At 43.5% G+C, this 17,824-nt stretch overlaps 3 protein-coding genes across 7 annotated transcripts; 1 reads left to right on the top strand and 2 right to left on the bottom strand.

Moving 5' to 3' along the window:
- Nucleotides 1-13: 13 nt before the first annotated feature.
- Nucleotides 14-1,788, bottom strand: rhno1 (RAD9-HUS1-RAD1 interacting nuclear orphan 1). The gene is made up of 3 exons (XM_029761516.1): nucleotides 1,668-1,788; nucleotides 1,252-1,457; nucleotides 14-1,092 (listed from the first exon to the last, which is right to left on the bottom strand). The coding sequence occupies exons 2-3, from the start codon at nucleotides 1,435-1,437 to the stop codon at nucleotides 325-327; spliced, it is 954 nt and encodes a 317-aa protein (XP_029617376.1). The 5' UTR covers nucleotides 1,438-1,457; nucleotides 1,668-1,788; the 3' UTR covers nucleotides 14-324.
- On the top strand, nucleotides 1,400-7,478 carry foxm1 (forkhead box M1). Of its 3 annotated transcripts, none has more exons than XM_029761505.1 (9): nucleotides 1,400-1,488; nucleotides 2,748-3,251; nucleotides 3,365-3,513; nucleotides 3,708-3,902; nucleotides 4,089-4,217; nucleotides 4,401-4,457; nucleotides 4,765-4,816; nucleotides 4,930-5,099; nucleotides 5,200-7,478. In XM_029761505.1, the coding sequence occupies exons 2-9, from the start codon at nucleotides 2,792-2,794 to the stop codon at nucleotides 6,004-6,006; spliced, it is 2,019 nt and encodes a 672-aa protein (XP_029617365.1). In that variant the 5' UTR covers nucleotides 1,400-1,488; nucleotides 2,748-2,791; the 3' UTR covers nucleotides 6,007-7,478. The 3 variants fall into 3 exon arrangements, with proteins under 3 accessions (XP_029617365.1, XP_029617364.1, XP_029617366.1); XM_029761504.1 differs by lacking the exon at nucleotides 1,400-1,488 and adding an exon at nucleotides 1,863-2,033; XM_029761506.1 differs by lacking the exon at nucleotides 1,400-1,488 and adding an exon at nucleotides 1,863-2,033 and having other exon boundaries at nucleotides 4,401-4,442.
- Nucleotides 7,328-17,824, bottom strand: si:ch73-352p4.8 (cystine/glutamate transporter). Of its 3 annotated transcripts, none has more exons than XM_029761515.1 (13): nucleotides 17,724-17,824; nucleotides 17,014-17,259; nucleotides 12,497-12,623; nucleotides 12,264-12,379; nucleotides 12,043-12,168; nucleotides 11,835-11,934; nucleotides 11,693-11,737; nucleotides 11,472-11,595; nucleotides 11,266-11,369; nucleotides 11,071-11,167; nucleotides 10,779-10,928; nucleotides 10,476-10,653; nucleotides 7,328-7,870 (listed from the first exon to the last, which is right to left on the bottom strand). In XM_029761515.1, exons 2-13 carry the CDS (start codon nucleotides 17,246-17,248, stop codon nucleotides 7,806-7,808), a joined length of 1,467 nt encoding a protein of 488 aa, XP_029617375.1. In that variant the 5' UTR covers nucleotides 17,249-17,259; nucleotides 17,724-17,824; the 3' UTR covers nucleotides 7,328-7,805. The 3 variants fall into 3 exon arrangements, with proteins under 3 accessions (XP_029617375.1, XP_029617374.1, XP_029617373.1); XM_029761514.1 differs by lacking the exon at nucleotides 17,724-17,824 and adding an exon at nucleotides 17,500-17,628 and having other exon boundaries at nucleotides 17,014-17,280; XM_029761513.1 differs by lacking the exon at nucleotides 17,724-17,824 and adding an exon at nucleotides 17,500-17,627.

Consider the following 17,824-nt stretch of genomic DNA (forward strand, 5'->3'; position numbering starts at 1 on the left):
GAAAAACAACCAATTTTTTTAAAGATTTAATGTGGACCCAGGGTACAAAGAAAACAAGAACCTAGACAGAGCCACATCCATAATGGGCTGAACTACCAACTGCACATGGACAACATGCCAAGTTACCCCGAGCAGCAAAACAATTGAGTGGACTCGATAATATCCCGTGCAGCAAATCAATTGAGTGGACTCAATAATATTATAGTCATTGCAGCATATCACTTTCAATCAGTGGACTAATTTATTAATGTGGTGTAAACTACAATTCAGTGTTAATTGCAGAACATGATAGTAAAATGATGTCAACATTTACAGTTATGTTGATTAGATGTTAATTGGTGCCTCTGCACTTGAAAGATAACCTTGGTCCCTCAGCAACCTCATCAGCCCTTTCCTCCTCCTCCATGTAACCTTGACTCCATAGTCCCTCTCTGGGGTGTCTGTTGCTAAAATCTCTGAAGTCACAGTATGTGGCGGGGTCATCGGCTGTGACGCAGGCAACAGGAGGCGAAGAAAGGAGGAACTTCCATCATGGTGTATCTCTGGAGTCTCTACATCAGGTGGGGAGAATAAATTGTCCGTGCCAGGGGTGTGGTGTGTTGCTGAGGCAGGAGTCCGAGCAGAGCATGACGCTGTGCTCTTGCCATGTCTGGCAACATTGGCAGCTGACGTTCTAAGGACCCCCACACATCTGCTGGTGGTTGATGCTGCATCTTCCGGTGTTACCTCTGACAACCGTCTCCTCTCAGCTGTCCCTTTCCTGAGAGAAGTTATCTGTGTTGGTGTCTCCGTTTCATCTTGGTTACTTAGGTAACCTGTACTTAGAGAACCGACCTTATGCACTTGCAAGCCCTGCTGCTCCTCATGGGCCCCAAGAACAGATTCTACAGCTTTCTTTCTACGTGCATGCTTTTGATGGAGAGGTTGGGCTGTTGACCTTCTCTGAAAGGATAAGGCTTGGAACTTGCAAACACTACCTTTTCTGGATAAGTGAGAACTCCTGTCAAGAATGCTTGTTGCTGAGAGGCACTTCTTCCTCCCTCGCCTTCTTCTGGGTGCAGGGGAGGGTAGCTGATCAAACTGTGGACTCACCTGAAATTGAGTGAGCGAGAGAGACATCTTTGAAAATGTTTATCATACATTATTTATAGTCTATGGTTTGAAAGGACAACATCCAGAAGATAGTAAATAATTACATTAAAAACATGATTATCATCATACACATTAACAGTTATCATAAACTGTGATTACCCAAGAACTACAGGCTGTACAGCTGTTCTGTTGCCGCTCCTCAACTAGAAATGACTTGGGATTGAGTGCGCCTCTCACTTGATGAGGCACGTTGTGGTATCTGGCGTCATCAAGTGGTGGCTCAAAAAACAACAGCGACGGCTTCTGTGATTTTGGCAAAGATTTCTTTCTTGTTTTACGGGGCATCAGAGATCATGGCTGAGGAACTGATGGGATCAAGAGAAGGTTAAACATATGGTGACGTATTAAAGGAATGCAGTATGAAACAGATGTGGCATATAAGAAACCTTATAACGCTATAGCTTGCTTTGGGTTAAGTAGCTAGTTAGCTACAACAACAAAAAATAACAAGAGTGAAGTACCCTTCCATGAACACATGGAAGAGTACTTACGCCTTCGTATATCACACGACGTACCTGGGTGTAAACTGCATGTCAGAAGTAGCTAGCTATCAATGTTTTGAAGAAATAATGTCAGAATCAGAAAGGGCAAACATTTTGCATTTGCTTCGCTGTCCTCCTCAAGTCTTGCCGTTAACATAATGGTTAACGCCGATTGGTTTTCACATCAACTGGGTTCAGCTCATTGGATATGCAAAGACCACATGACCGGAATCGCAAATACTGCGCCAAAATTCAAAATCCCATTCCCTTTCACACTGAATGAAAGGAGATTGAGATCTACAAACTACCTGTCAACTTTCATTTTCGATTATTGTCATTGTTTAATTAAGGAGTCAAATAACCCAGAACAAAAGCGCATTGCATCACTATAATATGAAGGTTTGTTATTTTCAACTTGGTTAAAGTTGCTAGCTAGCTGGCTAATTAACTGGACTAACGTTAGCTGGCAAACTAAACGCGCTAACTATTACCGCTAACTAACTACAAGCTAGTTTGGGGAATATGTTTCTACCTTCTTTGTATGTTAGCTAGCTAACTAAACCCGTGGATTAGCAACTAGCTAATTTAGCTAACACCATCATGTTCTAGAAGACTGCGTCATAACCATAGCTGATATTTGAAAGACTGGTATTTCTATTCTAAAATCGTTAGCTAACTAGCTATAGTAACAATTAGCTGGCTGCTTTATTTTTAATTGATACAATCAAATATATTTTAGTATAGTTAGGTTAGCAAGTTACTAGAGTAACGCCAGCGCAAATATGGAAAACATCAGTTCATGATGTGATCCATACCCGATATACATTTAATTCGGCGTTGTTACCAACGCTACTTTAATTTGCCCATCAAAAGAACCTTGGATCATTTTTTAACTAACAGCTTTTGCATCGACAGTCTTGCTTGCTTAGTTGCAGCATATCAACTCAGGTAGAAAGTTGTCCACACCTGATTCGTCATCAGATCAGTTTAACTATCATTTAGCCATTTATAGCTAACTAGCTCAAACCTGCCCAGCTTTTTCTGCCCCAGGGAAAATGTCGTTTTGGCTATAACGTTACATTCTAACTTTAACGTTACCTGTTATCTCTTCAGACTTCAAGTGAAGTCAAAGGGCCAGCCTCTGTAATCTGAGCAGAATGAGACAGAGCCCAAGAAGGCCCCTGATCCTTAGGAGGAGGAAGCTTCCTTTTCAGCTAAATGAACCAGCAATTGATGAGCCTGATGGACTACGACACAAGCAAGCATCCACATCCAAACCCTCAGGTGGCCAGTGTTTTCCTGATGGCATCCGTATCATGGACCATCCCACTATGCCTGGCACACAAGTGGTTGTCATCCCCAAAACTGCAGACCTTCAGAGTGTAATTGGGGCCCTCACTGCCAAGGGGAAGGAGTGTGGCTCTCAAGGACCAAACAAATTCATCCTTCTAAGTGGTGGTGGCTGTATCGAGGATGTTGCAGATTCTTCCTGTCAACCTAGCTATATGAGCGGTCGCAGTTCTGGTAGGAGTAGCATTGCCCTTGTCACACAGCCAGAGAAGGCAACAACAATGGACTGCCTAAAGGATACTAAGACTTTGACTACAATTAAACCATGTATGTTTATTTGCTTTCATTATTTTGGGTTAAATGACCCTCTACTTTTCAGGTGTTGTTTAACTGTTTGATGATGAACATTGTTGATGCGCACAGTTTTTATTATTTCACAGTGAATAGGGACCTTGATTGCAGTCCTCTAGATGACAGCCTTACTAACATCCAGTGGCTTGGGAGGATGAATACAGACGGTCTTGAACCAGATCCTGCTAAGAAAGCTGCCAACAAAGAGAATCATGACGCTTGCCAACAGATTCTCCAGGTTTGGCTCCTCTTTTAGCATCTTGGTGTGATTGTCACCGGCAACGTGTTATACGTTTATCTAGAATGTTTCAAGTGTTGCACTCAAGTGTGATATTAGTTCTGCGTGCTTGCTGCATTTGTTGAGTCTTAAAAGAGTAGTATCTAAATAGGCCAAACAAAACCAACCTCTCTTTTGTTCTGTTTTGCACACAGTCACAAAGTGAGCGACTGGAAGCACACAGGGTTGTCAAAGACCCCTTGACAGAGAGACCACCCTACTCGTACATGGCAATGATTCAGTTTGCAATCAACAGTAAGAAGAGCAGGAGGATGACATTGAAAGAGATCTACACTTGGATTGAGGATCACTTTCCATATTTCAGAAAGGTGGCCAAGCCAGGCTGGAAGGTAAACATCCACAATAAGCCCTTGGTCACAGATAAAGATTTTATTGGTGCCACTGTAGTAGTTGGGGACAAGATCATGTTACAATAGAAGCAGAAAAATACCCCTTAATCGCCCAACAAAAACTTGTATAATTGCCAATGGCATATGCCACATCCTCTTAGTTTATTGTCTATGCTCCTCTGCCAGAATTCCATCCGCCACAATCTCTCCCTGCATGACATGTTCATCCGTGAGACAACACAAGATGGCAAGATCTCCTACTGGACCATCCGCCCAGAGGCCAATCGCTGCCTTACTCTTGACCAGGTTTACAAGGTTGGCATGTTACCCACTTTTCTGTTCTAAGTCGTATTTTGTCGCTGGCCAATTACAACTATGGGACTCCACAAAAGGACAAATGCCTGCAAATAACGGTCTTCACTCTGAAATCTACTTTTTGATTATTATCTCTATGATAACTCTGTCCCTTTTGACCAATTTTCCACCCCACCCCCACAGACTGAGTCTGATCCAACTTCCATCTCGTCTCGGACCATGCAGGTCTGTGAACAACATGTAAGATTGTTTTACCCTTTTCATCTGTGGCAGTCAGTCAGGGAGGACTTGACAGTCGGAGAGAGGACAGGACATGCTTTCCATCTGCTCTTGTTTAGCTCATTAAGCTGACAATTCATTTCAGGGGAGATGCAAGGTGTAGGCAGAGTGAGACAGACATCACAGGACCACCGTACATAGTAACTTCTCCTACACAGGTCTAACTCATGCCGTCTTCATACGTTGTCTTTGAGAAGAGAAAGGGACCATTTCAATTAGAATAGTTGTGTTGGGAATAAGAAGTTAACATCTCAATTGTTTCCCGCAGCAACAAAAGAGAATTGCTCCTGAAATCAAGAAAACATCTGCCGGTGTCCCTGGTGAGTGAGGGAAAGACGGGGGAAACAAGCAGCTGGACAATTACCAAACCTTTGACAGTTGGAAATTATTGATGTGTTGCCTCATTATTTTTTTCTGCCATCCATATGTTCAGAGAGGAAGATGAAGCCCCTTCTTCCTCGTGCAGACTCCTACCTGGTCCCCATCCAGCTGCCTTTCACCCAGTCACTCTTCCTGTCCTCGTCCACACGGCTCCCCCTCTCTGCCCCCCAGCAGAAATCTAGCTCCTCAGGAGGGGGCAAGAGGGTCCGTATAGCTCCCAAGGTAAAGTCTCACCATATCTTTTTTTTATTGTGAAGTGGCGGGAGGTTACTTGATTCCCTATAATTATTAAATGAATACATGTTGTGACTGTGTTTGGCAGGTTACGTACAGTGATGCCTCCACAGTGATGCTGTATGCTCCTCCAATTGAGGAGATTAAGGAGGAGCAGGTCTGTGTGCCCCTGACCTCCGTTACCCCTAGGGCCGTTCTGACCAACACCAGAAAGGAAGTCAGCAGTTCCCGTCGCAAGCAGCGCCTCGTCCTGCCTTCCAACGAGGAGCCCGTGCTCCTCTTCCCCGACAGCACCTTCTTCGACTCGGGCCTGGCCTCCGACGGCTCCGCCTTACAGGACGCTGAGCTCGACCCCCGGCCGGAGCCTGACAGCCCCTGCAGGGAGTTCTCTTTCAAGACCCCCATCAAGAGCAGCCACCCAGCCTCCTCCACCCCCAGCAAGCCACCCACTGTGCTGTTAGAGCCCTGGAGGGTGACCCCGCTGGGCAAGGAGAGAGGCGGCATGCTGGACTTCAGCCCCATCCGCACCCCCGGCCCCAGCTTCACCCCGCACCGCCATGACCACACCCCCTTCAGCTTTAGTAGCACTCCCTTTAAGGACCTGCCCTTGTTCAACTCCCCTCGCGAGCTGCTCACCTCTGCACGCTCCACATCCGCGGCTGGCCCCACCGGCACCTGCTCCCCAGGGCCAGAGCGTCTGCAGGGCTGCTCCAGAGAGCTCCAGATCGGGGGTCCCTCCACAGCCAACCACTCCCTTACGGAGGGCTTGGTCCTGGACACCATGAACGACAGCCTGAGCAAGATCTTGGTGGACATCAGCTTCTCTGGCCTGGAGGATGATGATCTGGGTATGGGGAACATCAGCTGGTCTCAGCTCATCCCTGAACTCAAGTAGCCACTGCTGAGCAGAGAACGCAACCCTTTCAAAGTTCTTTGCTAGATGAGGATGCCATAGTGTCATCATTACCCAAGCTGCTCACATTGTCTTCCAATCTGTAAATGTGGGAGTTTTCTTTCTAACTTAGATTTTTCCTTTGTCATTGGTTGCTTTTGTCACTACTAACCAGTCTTTTTTCTCTTGCTTGGTTGTTTCATGCCACAAGCTTAAGTGACCATATTTTGATTACAATTGACTGTCTCCCACGATAGTCTTGAAGGAACTTCTAGAGAACCGAAAAGTATGCCTGAGTTGTATGTTGATGTATGTAGCCTATGTAGAATATGTATGTTTAATTTGCACATTTTGTAATATGTTTTTCTCTTTAAAATGTACATTTATACATAGATAAATCATCAAACTATCCAGTGAGACCGACACTACCATGCTAGAATATAAGATGTGGTGCCTCCTCTGAAAGTGAGCAAGTCTCCATTTGATTGGACCTCTGAAACGACCTAACATGATGTGCAGATGATCAATCACCAATGAGAGAAAGTCATAAACAACGACTGTCTACACCCAAAGGAGATGCCATTTTTGATGAACCAAGTCAACACTTATTCTAGTGCACTTTTGTAACTTATTCTAGGTATGACACAATGTCCAATCTGCTTTGTGAACTTTTAAAGAGTGGTAGTAGTTTCTCACTCACTATGTAAAAGCATAAAGTAGTATGGTGATGTCTTCTATTCTTGTCTTACTCCGTCTGTAGAAGGGAAATATATTTGAATTTAAAAAATGTATGTTTGAATTGTCATTGGAAGTTTTTTGGCTAGAAGATTAAACATTTAATGCATGAGTTTATTATGGTTTTATTTTGATCAAAGGGTTATAGTTGTTACTTTATGGTAAAGGAAGACTGCATCATTTGCATATGACCAATTCTGAACGATGTATGGCTTTTTATAGTTATTCTCGGTTCGTTTGTTAGCTGTGCTTGTGGTGGACACATTCAGGTTAAAGTTTGAGGAGCATCCTGTTTGCTAGTGTTTAATATCATGGCATGGGATTGCTGGTAATTGATTTGGCTTTGTATTTTTACAGTATTGGTGTCTTGGAAACTAGTTAATGTTTAAAGTGCCTTTTTTCTTTTTGGGTGGGTGGGCTGACTACAGTGAAACCTGGTGACTTTGCTGCTCCTTTTCACATTGGTTGGGTTTAGATGTCTTAACTTGAACTAGATTCACACAGTCCTGGGTTTCTTGTCCCATATTGTAACTGAATGTATGATAAACTGGAAGGGGCATGAACACCACATAATATGCAAGAACCTTTACATTCTGGCTCAGTATTTATTACATGACTGGTACAACAGACCCCAGAACAAGGTTTGGGGGAAAATTGACATGGGTAACTTTTGGGATGTTTAAGAAAAGCATGTCTGTTTTATGAATCCTATGTAAATGGAATAAATTAATACGTCACAATTTCTCTTTTTGTTTTGAGTACCAACTACCAGTATGTCAACATTTGCTTATGATCGTCATTTTAAATGTAAATAATCAACACAAAACATCTATCTCGTATTCAAAGCGTAAAAAGTACACTTCATTAATGCAAGTAAACAAAAACAGTCATTGGGTTTTTTTTCAGCAGAACTAACTTTCCATGCAATGAATGCTGTGGAGTTAATGGCTCATTATTTTCCAAATCTAACAAACATGCCTTGGTATTCACATCCATATACACTATGGAGGGCACAGCAATGGGTGTCCGTCCGTCTGGTCAGTGTGTGTGTGAGTAAAGAGGCGTCTTTAGTAGGTCTGGACTTCCTGCTGAGCCACCTCCAGCAGTATCTGAAGCTGCTTACTGAGGTAGTCTGGAGAATAGAGAGACAGTCCTGTCGGTGACTCGCAACAGCCATAACTATCCCACAGAACAGCACACTCACCTGACATTTCTGCTATCAGTAATTCAGTATGATTTATATTATTTATTTATTTGACCTTTATTTAACCAGGTAGGCTAGTTGAGAACAAGTTCTCATTTGCAACTGCGACCTGGCCAAGATAAAGCATAGCAATTCAACACATACGACAACACAGAGTTACACATGGAATAAACAAAACATACAGTCAATAATGTGCAAATGAGGTAAGTTAAGGCAATAAATAGGCCATGGTGGCGAAGTAATTACAATATAGCAATTAAACACTGGAATGGTAGATGTGCAGAAGATGAATGCAAGTAGAGATACTGGGGTGCAAAGGAGCAAGATAAATAAATACAGCATGGGGATGAGGTAGGTAGATAGATGGGCTGTTTACAGATGGGCTATGTACAGGTGCAGTGATCTGTGAGCTGCTCTGACAGCTGGTGCTTAAAGCTAGTGAGGGAGATATGAGTCTCCAGCTTCAGAGATTTTTGCTGTTCGTTCCAGTCATTGGCAGCAGAGAACTGGAAGGAAAGACGACCAAAGGAGGAATTGGCTTTGGGGGTGACCTGTGAGATATACCTGCTGGAGCGTGTGCAATGAGTGGGTGCTGCTATGGTGACCAGTGAGCTGAGATAAGGCGGGGCTTTACCTAGCAGAGACTTGTAGATAACCTGTAGCCAGTGGGTTTGGCGACGAGTATGAAGCGAGGGCCAACCAACGAGAGCGTACAGGTCGCAATGGTGGGTAGTGTATGTGGCTTTGGTGACAAAACGGATGGCACTGTGATAGACTGCATCCAGTTTGTTGAGTAGAGTGTTGGAGGCTATTTTATAGATGACATCACAGAAGTCGAGGATCGGTAGGATGGTCAGTTTTACGAGGGTATGTTTGGCAGCATGAGTGAAGGATGCTTTGTTGCGATATAGGAAGCCGATTCTAGATTTAATTTTGGATTGGAGATGCTTAATATGAGTCTGGAAGGAGAGTTTACAGTCTAACCAGACACCCAGATATTTGTAGTCCACGTTTTCTAAGTCAGAGCTGCCCAGAGTAGTGATGCTGGACGGGCGATCAGGTGAGGGCAGTGATCGATTGAATAGCATGCATTTAGTTTTACTTGCATTTAGTTTTACTTGCAGTTGGAGGCCACGGAAGGAGAGTTGTATGGCATTGAAGCTCGTCTGGAGGTTAGTTAACACAGGGTCCAAAGAGGGGCCAGAAGTATACAGAATGGTGTCGTCTGCGTAGAGGTGGATCAGAGAATCACCAGCAGCAAGAGCAACATCATTGATGTATACAGAGTAGAGAGTCAGCCTGAGAATTGAACCCTGTGACACCCCCATAGAGACTGCCAGAGGTCCGGACAACAGGCCCTCCGATTTGACACACTGAACTCTATCAGAGAAGTAGTTGGTAAACCAGGTGAGTCAATCATTTGAGAAACCAAGGCTGTCTAGTCTGCCAATAAGAATGTGGTGATTGACAGAGTCGAAAGCCTTGGCCAGGTCGATGAATACGGCTGCACAGTAAAGTCTCTTATCGATGGCGGTTATGATGATGTTTAGGACCTTGAGCGTGGCTGAGGTGCACCCATGACCAGCTCTGAAACCAGATTGCATCGCGGAGAAGGTACGGTGAGATTCGAAATGGTTGGTAATCTGTTTGTTAACTTGGCTTTCGAAGACCTTAGAAAGACAGGGTAGGATAGATCGATCTGTAGCAATTTGGGTCTAGAGTGTCACCCCCTTTGAAGAGAGGGATGACCGCGGCAGCTTTCCAATCTTTTGGAATCTCAGACGATACGAAAGAGAGGTTGAACAGGCTAGTAATAGGGGTTGCAACAATTTTGGCAGATAATTTTAGAAAGAGAGGGTCCAGATTGTGTAGCCCGGCTGATTTGTATGGGTCCAGATTTTGCAGCTCTTTCAGAACATCAGCTATCTGGATTTGGGTGAAGGAGAAATGGTGGGGGCATTGGCGGGTTGCTGTGAAGGGTGCCGGGAAGTTGACCAGGGTAGGTGTAGCCAGGTGGAAAGCATGGCCAGCCGTAGAGAAATGCTTATTGAAATTCTCAATTATAGTGGATTTATCGGTGGTAACAGTGTTTCCTAGCCTCAGAGCAGTGGGCAGCTGGGAGGAGGTACTCTTATTCTCCATGGACTTTACAGTGTCCCAGAACTTTTTTGAGTTGGTACTACAGGATGCAAATTTCTGTTTGAAAAAGCTAGCCTTAGCTTTTCTAACTGCCTGTGTATATTTGTTCCTAACTTCCCTGAAAAGTGGCATATCACGGGGGCTATTCGATCCTAATGCAGAACGCCACAGGATGTTTTTGTGCTGGTCAAGTGCAGACAGGTCTGGAGTGAACCAAGGACTATATCTATTCCTAGTTCTAAATGTTTTGAGTGGGGCATGCTTATTTAAGATGGTGAGGAAGGCACTTTTAAAGAATAGCCAGGCATCATCTCCTGACAGGATGAGGTCAATGTCATTCCAGGATACCCCGATGACAACGACATTATAGTGGCATGATAAGGATGTGACTCACTGAAGCTCTTTCTCCATCGGGTGGGCAGGCGTGAGCGGTGCACGGTCAGGTAGTAGACAGGGACTCCAGACAGGGTGAGAGCACAGCTGCCCCCTGTGTTCCAGGGGTCTGAGTACAGAGACAGCCCAACGATGAAGAAGCACACCACTGTGAAGGTGACTGCAATGGCCAGCGGCACCTAGTAGACATAGAATAAAATTATGAGCTGATCATAGGAATAAAACTGTAGGTAAACAGTCAAGAAACAGCCAACTAGTAAGTACCAAACAAGTGACATTAGTTAATTATAGTAGTCATAGCAACCTTGAAGGGTCTTGGGTGGAGGGGGAAGCGGTAGCGATGGATGAGCATCCCCATGGTCGCCATGGCAATGAAGAGCCACCGGGAAAAGGAGGCAAAGTTGATCAGCTGGAAGATCTCTCCTCTGGCCACCATCACTACCACCATCGGATACTGCAGGAAGGACAACACAAACATCTCAACTGGACCATGAAAGCAAAGCATAGGCCTACCTCATCAACCCAATACAGATGTCTGTAAAGAGACTCTAATTGGATTGGCAAGGTAGACTATGGGCAGTAGTAGTAGACTATACCAGCAGCAGAACAGCAGGCAGAGGCGTGTTTCTATGGATGTGGATCATTGAGAAGAGGACTGGCCAGTGTCCCTCCCTGGCCCCCACAAACAGCATCCTGCAACACGGACAGACAGACAGACGTCTCGTGAATAGAACCAGCCAAGCGTACATCAAGGTGTACGTTTCTGAATTACGAGAGTGCAGCATTATTACCTGGGTGCTCCAAAGAAGCCACCGTTCAGCGCCCCAAGACAGGATACAGCTACCAGTACAGGAATCACAGAGGCCAAGCCGTGAAGCGCACGATTGGCAAACGTCTGCGATAAACAGACAGCATATATGAGGCTGACATGCAGTTCATTTCACATGCAGTTATTTTCCTTCTCTTAGATTTGACCATCTGATGCCACAGTACTGACCACAGCCACAGCGTCAGACACAAGAAGCTCCTCTGCTGTCATCATGGTGTAATAGGCCACGTTGACAAGAACGTAGCACACAGTCACCGTCACCATGGAGAAGATGATTGCCAGTGGGATGTTTCTGACAAAATATAGCAGACAAACAAAGACTTGAGGTAACATGATTTTTTTGTGTGGAAATAATTAGTCAATCACATTGTTTTTTTAATGTAAAATACCTATTTGGGTTAATGACCTCCTCTGTGACAAAATTCAGATAAAACCTGCAAAGAAAGTAAAAGATGTCCATTTATCAGTTAACAGTTCTTTATGGACAACACAACAATGGTATGATATGGGATTTTCTTGTGCATTGCTTACCATCCACCATAGGCATATAGACCAGAATAAAAGGCCAATGGTAGCTTATCTAGTGTTAATGTAGCAATCTCAAAGCCATTCTGAAAGTTCTCTGTCTGTCCTGGGGAGGGGAGAGAGGAAAACGAGTTAGCAGGGTTTGATTGAATAGGGTCCTGTGTATATTGTGTACATGGTGTATCATGTTACTCTACCAAAACCACTACCCCACCTCTGGCTAATGCCATGATGCCAGGAACGATGATTAGGATCAGGGCAAACATCTTGATGAATGTCAGTGTGACCTGGGTGCGAGAGGCCAGGGTCACACTCCAGCAGTTTATCGCCACCACAAATGCTACAGGGAGAGGGGGTAGATAAACCTTGTTGAAATAGTATTCCATAGTAATCAAACAATTCACACAGTCTTATCGATTGTATTTTATCACTCACTCACTCCAAGGATGCTGACCAGTTTAATCAGTGCTGTGGGAGGAGCACAAGGGCTGAAAAAGGGATCCACCATATAGCGTCCGAACGCCAGGGACACGTAGGATGCTACAGCTGGCCTTTACAGTCCACATGGAGTACAGTAAAGCTATTAGAAAAACGTGTAGTAAACTATACTGTCTCCTAAACTATTCTAAGAGTGTATGCAAAGAGACACAGAGATACAGGCTGCTGACCTGATGAATAAAAACTCTGCCCAGAGACGCAGGAACGCAGGCAAGGGTCCTAATGTCTCCAGCAGATAGGTGTAGTGGCCCCCAGACTTTGTAAATGTGGTTCCCAGCTCAGCATAACACAAGGCCCCTGGACAAAGGACAGAGACAGATGACACATCTCCCACAGGGCATAGACGTCAGTTCAACGTAAAGTTTTGACTTACATTGAGTGGTCAACTAACGTGAATTCAACATGAAATCACAAAAAACAATTCACCATGTCATTGGATTCAGGTGAAAAGTTGAGTGAAAAAAATACTAAATTCCCTTACGTTGATGACTTTTTTCAAATACAGTCAGTTTTCCACATTGACTCAACGTCATCACATTGAATTTGTTGGTTGAAATGATGTGGAAATAATGTGGACTCAACAAGTTTTTGCTCAGTGGGCTGGGATATTTTCTATTGTATAACTATCTCTATACATTCAGGAAACATATTTTTTTTAATATTCATTATTCAGTGCATATCACTAGTTATAGCTGTGCTTATAACTGTGGTATAATAAAGTTAAAAACTGGGGGAATACCTGGGAAAGGTCAGCCATACATCCACCCCATGCTTTCAGCCCATGCTACCCTTTTGATCTGTTTATTTGGTCAGCAACAAAATTCTAAGCAACAAGTGATCAAATTAAAATATGTACTATTCATTAAGGCTGTTTATAGGGTAATAGCCTATTATTTGGTCAGCAACAAAATTCTAAGCAACAAGTGATCAAATTAAGATCTGTACTATTCATTAAGGCTGTTTATAGGGTAATATATTCATTAAGGCTGTTTATAGGGTAATAGCCTATTACCCTATAAACAGCCTTAATGAATAGTACAGATCTTAATTTGATCACTTGTTGCTTAGAATTTTGTTGCTTAGAATCTGTGCAGGAAATTCAAATTTGTAGTGTATTTGAGGTTTAAAAAGGCTTCTAAAGTTTGTAATTTCCACTGAAATTTCCATTTCAGACTTGATTTGTTCTAATAAAAAATGCATCAACCCCTACAAAAATGGCCATTAATTATAATCCACATAATAATTCACATTTCCTGTTGCAGGCTCATTTTCCTGCTGTAGCAAACTGGCTCAAATTAAGATCCTACATCTGTATATTAAACCATCAGTTTAATAGTAAACACTTGGACATCTATGCAAGGACTTGAATGATAATACATATACTTGAATGATAATACATTTTTTAAATTATGTTAATGGTACAAATAATAGTGGAGGCATGTACGTCAATAACCTGTACAGGGAACTGTTATTACCTTAATTAATTAAGATATGTCAAAGTTACTTTATACAGTTGAAGTCAGAAGTTTACATACACTTAGGTTGGAGTCATTAAAACTCGTTTTTCAACCACTCCACAAATTTTTTGTAAACAAACTATAGTTTTGGCAAGTCGGTTAGGACATCTACTTTGTGTATGACACAAGTAATTCTTCCAACAATTGTTTACAGACAGATTATTTCACTTATAATTCACTGTATCACAATTCCAGTGGGTCAGAAGTTTACATACACTAAGTTGACTGTGCCTTTAAACAGCTTGGAAAATTCCAGAAAATGATGTTATGGCTTTAGAAGCTTCTGATAGGCTAATTGACATCATTTGAGTCAATTGGAGGTGAACCTGTGGATATATTTCAAGGCCTACCTTCCAACTCAGTGCCTCTTTGCTTGACATCATTGGAAAATCAAAAGAAATCGGCCAAGACGTCAGAAAAATAATTGTAGACCTCCACAAGTCTGGTTCATCCTTGGGAGCTATTTCCAAACACCTGAAGGTACCACATTCATCTGTACAAACAATAGTACGCAAGTATAAACACCATGGAACCACGCAGCCATCATACCGCTGTCACGACTTCCTCCAAAGTCGGTCCCTCACCTTGTTCGGGCGACGTTCGGCGGTCAACGTCACCGGTCTTCTAGCCATCGCCGATCCACCTTTCATTTTCCATTTGTTTTGTCTTGTCTTCCCACACACCTGGTTTGAATTCCATCAATTACATGTTGTGTATTTAACACTCTGTTCCCCCCATGTCCTTGTCCAGTATTGTTTATTGTAAGTGCTTGTGCACGTTATGTCTGGTGTGCGTCGGGTTTTGTACCCATTTATTGATTGTTCTGTTTTCCGGTGGGTTTTCATTATTAAACTGCGCCGTTGGAAACACAGTTTTTGCTCTCCTGCGTCTGACGTCTCTGCAGTACGCACCCCTTACAGAATACCGGACCAAACTTATGGAGTCAGCAGGAGCAGGTACCCCGGGTATAGGGGTGGAGGAGCGTGTCCGGGAGCACGCAGCAATGCTCCACCATCTTGGCACCGCCACGGACCGCTTTGTCCAGACAATGGACCGCTGGGAGAGACAGGGAGTTCTCCCAGCGCCTCCACCAGCACAGCCGGGGTCTCCATTACACGCCCCTCCTTCTCCTGGTCCCAGTGGGATTCGTCTCTCCCTTCCCCAGGAATACAATGGGACGGCTGCGAACTGCCAGGGGTTCCTCTTGCAGCTGGACTTATACCTGTCAACCGTCCACCCGGCTCCTTCGGGCCGTGAGAGTGTGTCCGCCCTCGTCTCGTGCCTCACCGGGAAAGCCCTGGAGTGGGCCAACGCCGTGTGGAGAGAGGGTTAAATACACAACATGTAATTGATGGAATTGAAACCAGGTGTGTGGGAAGACAAGACAAAACAAATGGAAAATGAAAGGTGGATCGGCGATGGCTAGAAGACCGGTGACGTCGACCGCCGAACGTCGCCCGAACGTCGCCCGCAAAGGACCATGTGAAGATGCTGGAGGAAACAGGTAGAAAAGTATCTATGTCCACAGTAAAACGAGTCCTATATCGACATAACCTGAAAGGCCGCTCAGAAAGGAAGAAGCCACTGCTCCAAAACGTCCATAAAAAAAGCCAGACTACGGGTTGCAACTGCACATGGGGACAAAGATTGTACTTTTTGGAGAAATGTCCTCTGGTCTGATGAAACAAAAATAGAACTGTTTGGCCATAATGACCATCATTATGTTTGGAGGAAAAGGGGTGAGACTTGCAAGCCAAAGAACACCGTCCCAACTGTGAAGCACAGGGGTGGCAGCATCATGTTGTGGGGGTGCTGCAGGAGGGAATGGTGCATTTCACCAAATAGATGGCATCATGAGGGAGGAAAGTTTTGTTGATATATTGAAACAACATCTCAAGACATCAGTCAGGAAGTTAAAGCTTGGTCGCAAATGGGTCTTCCAAATGGACAATGACACCAAGCATACTTCCAAAGTTGTAGCAAAATGGCTTAAGGACAACAAAGTCAAGGTATTGGAGTTGCCATCACAAAGCCCTGACCTTAATCCTATAGAAAATGTGTGAGCAGAACTGAAAAAGCATGTGTGAGCAAGGAGGCCTACAAACCTGACTCAGTTACACCAGCTCTGTCAGGAGGAATGGGCCAAAATTCACCCAACCTATTGTGGGAATCTTGTGGAAGGCTACCCGAAAGGTTTGACCCAAGTTAAACAATTTAAAGGCAATTCTACCAAATACTAATTGAGTGTATGTAAACATCTGACCCACTGGGAATGTGATGAAAGAAATCAAAGCTGAAATAAATCATTCTCTCTACTATTATTCTGACATTTCACATTCTTAAAATAAATTGGTGATCCTAACTGATCTAAGACAGCGCATTTTTACTAGGATTTAATGTCTGCAATTGTGAAAAACTGAGTTGAAATGTATTTGTACGTTAACTTCCAACTTCAACTGTATGTGCAAAGGTTGATTGCATGTGCAAATACCAGAGGATTGTGGACCTTGGCCAGATCATTCAGCTAAGTGAATACATCCAGCACAGTTTACTGCCAAATAATATACAACGAGTACTAGATTACACCTCTGAGGTAGCCTAAACTTCCATTAGGGAAGTGAATGTTGTGTGCTGTCTGTGTATTATAGGGGTTGTGCTGTCAAATGCATGATTTACCTGTGTTTTATATATATTTCCACACTATGAGGTTGGAATAATACTGTGAAAATTATGATAATACCCTTTTAATGTAAGAGCTGTTTGAAAAGACTGCCTGAAATTTCAGCTTGTTTTGCCCTGCCTGGCTACATCACCAGGCAGTGTAAGTTAATAGACCAATAACAATAATATACCTCTCTGCCAATAACAGCTAGTTTTCAGGTTACATATCCCTCCCATTAGGCTCCTCCAATTAGGCTCCTCATTCAGACCTTTCCCATACAGTCCTAGCAAAGTTGCTTAATTGTTACCCAGAAATGTTTTAATATTGAGATAAAAACGGCTGCATTGGACCTTTAACAATACTGAATCAGCCTGATGTGTGAATATCTAATAAAAATGTTTCAAGACAGATATTGTGTTAGCAACTGCCACTCTCAAACATCACAATTATGCTCCTCTTGTTCTTATAGGTACCCACTAACTCTTTTAAAATGACAGTTGGTGCTTACCGAAGGTCGAGAGGACCCCACACAGTGCCCAAACCACCAGTGACAGCCCCACACTACCACTGTTCATCAGAACCCCTTTTGGTGCAATGAAGATGCCGCTGCCCACCACGGTACCGATGATGAAGGAGATAGCCGGAAGCAGACCTATGGTCCTCCTCAGGTGGATCACTTCATCTTCTTTCTTCTCCTTCACCTCATCCCTCTCTTCCTTCGACTGAATTCCATCTATGCCCATGCCTCAGCAGCCTTGAAGGTGTGAACACACACCTTGTTTAGATATCCAGCCTTACACCAACAAGTTCCAGTGAATAAATCAAATACCAAAAATTACTTTTAAGCAGCAAAAATCCTTTCACATTACAGTTTAAAGAAAACACAGAAGTAGTCCATTTAAGTGAACAAAAAAGTATTCTCTCTTTATGAACACAAAAGTATAGTCATTCCCTTTATGGATAAACTATCAAATTAATATATCTCTCTTCTTACACTGAAACTGCTTGTATTTATCCAATGAAGATTGATGTATGTAGAGGATGAGCATAGAAGACGAGACAAGCTAAGAGACGAGACAAGCCGAGTGGAGCTGTATGAGCTGAACGGGCAGACGAGTTTAACCCTCACACTTGCATAAGGCCCTCTCCCCTGAACTTGTTTTTTACCCCCTCATTGGCTCTTGCAAATCAGCACAGTCAGTAACCATAGAAACTCACCAATCCTGCACAAGCAGGAAACAAAGCCAGTAGTCTTCCCAAGCTTCAACAACATGAGTAATTAAGGCAGTTTAGATGGGTCAAAGCCATGGTGCATTCAT

Source organism: Salmo trutta, chromosome 8 (genome assembly GCF_901001165.1).
Source record: "Salmo trutta chromosome 8, fSalTru1.1, whole genome shotgun sequence".
Classification (NCBI taxonomy): domain Eukaryota; kingdom Metazoa; phylum Chordata; class Actinopteri; order Salmoniformes; family Salmonidae; genus Salmo; species Salmo trutta.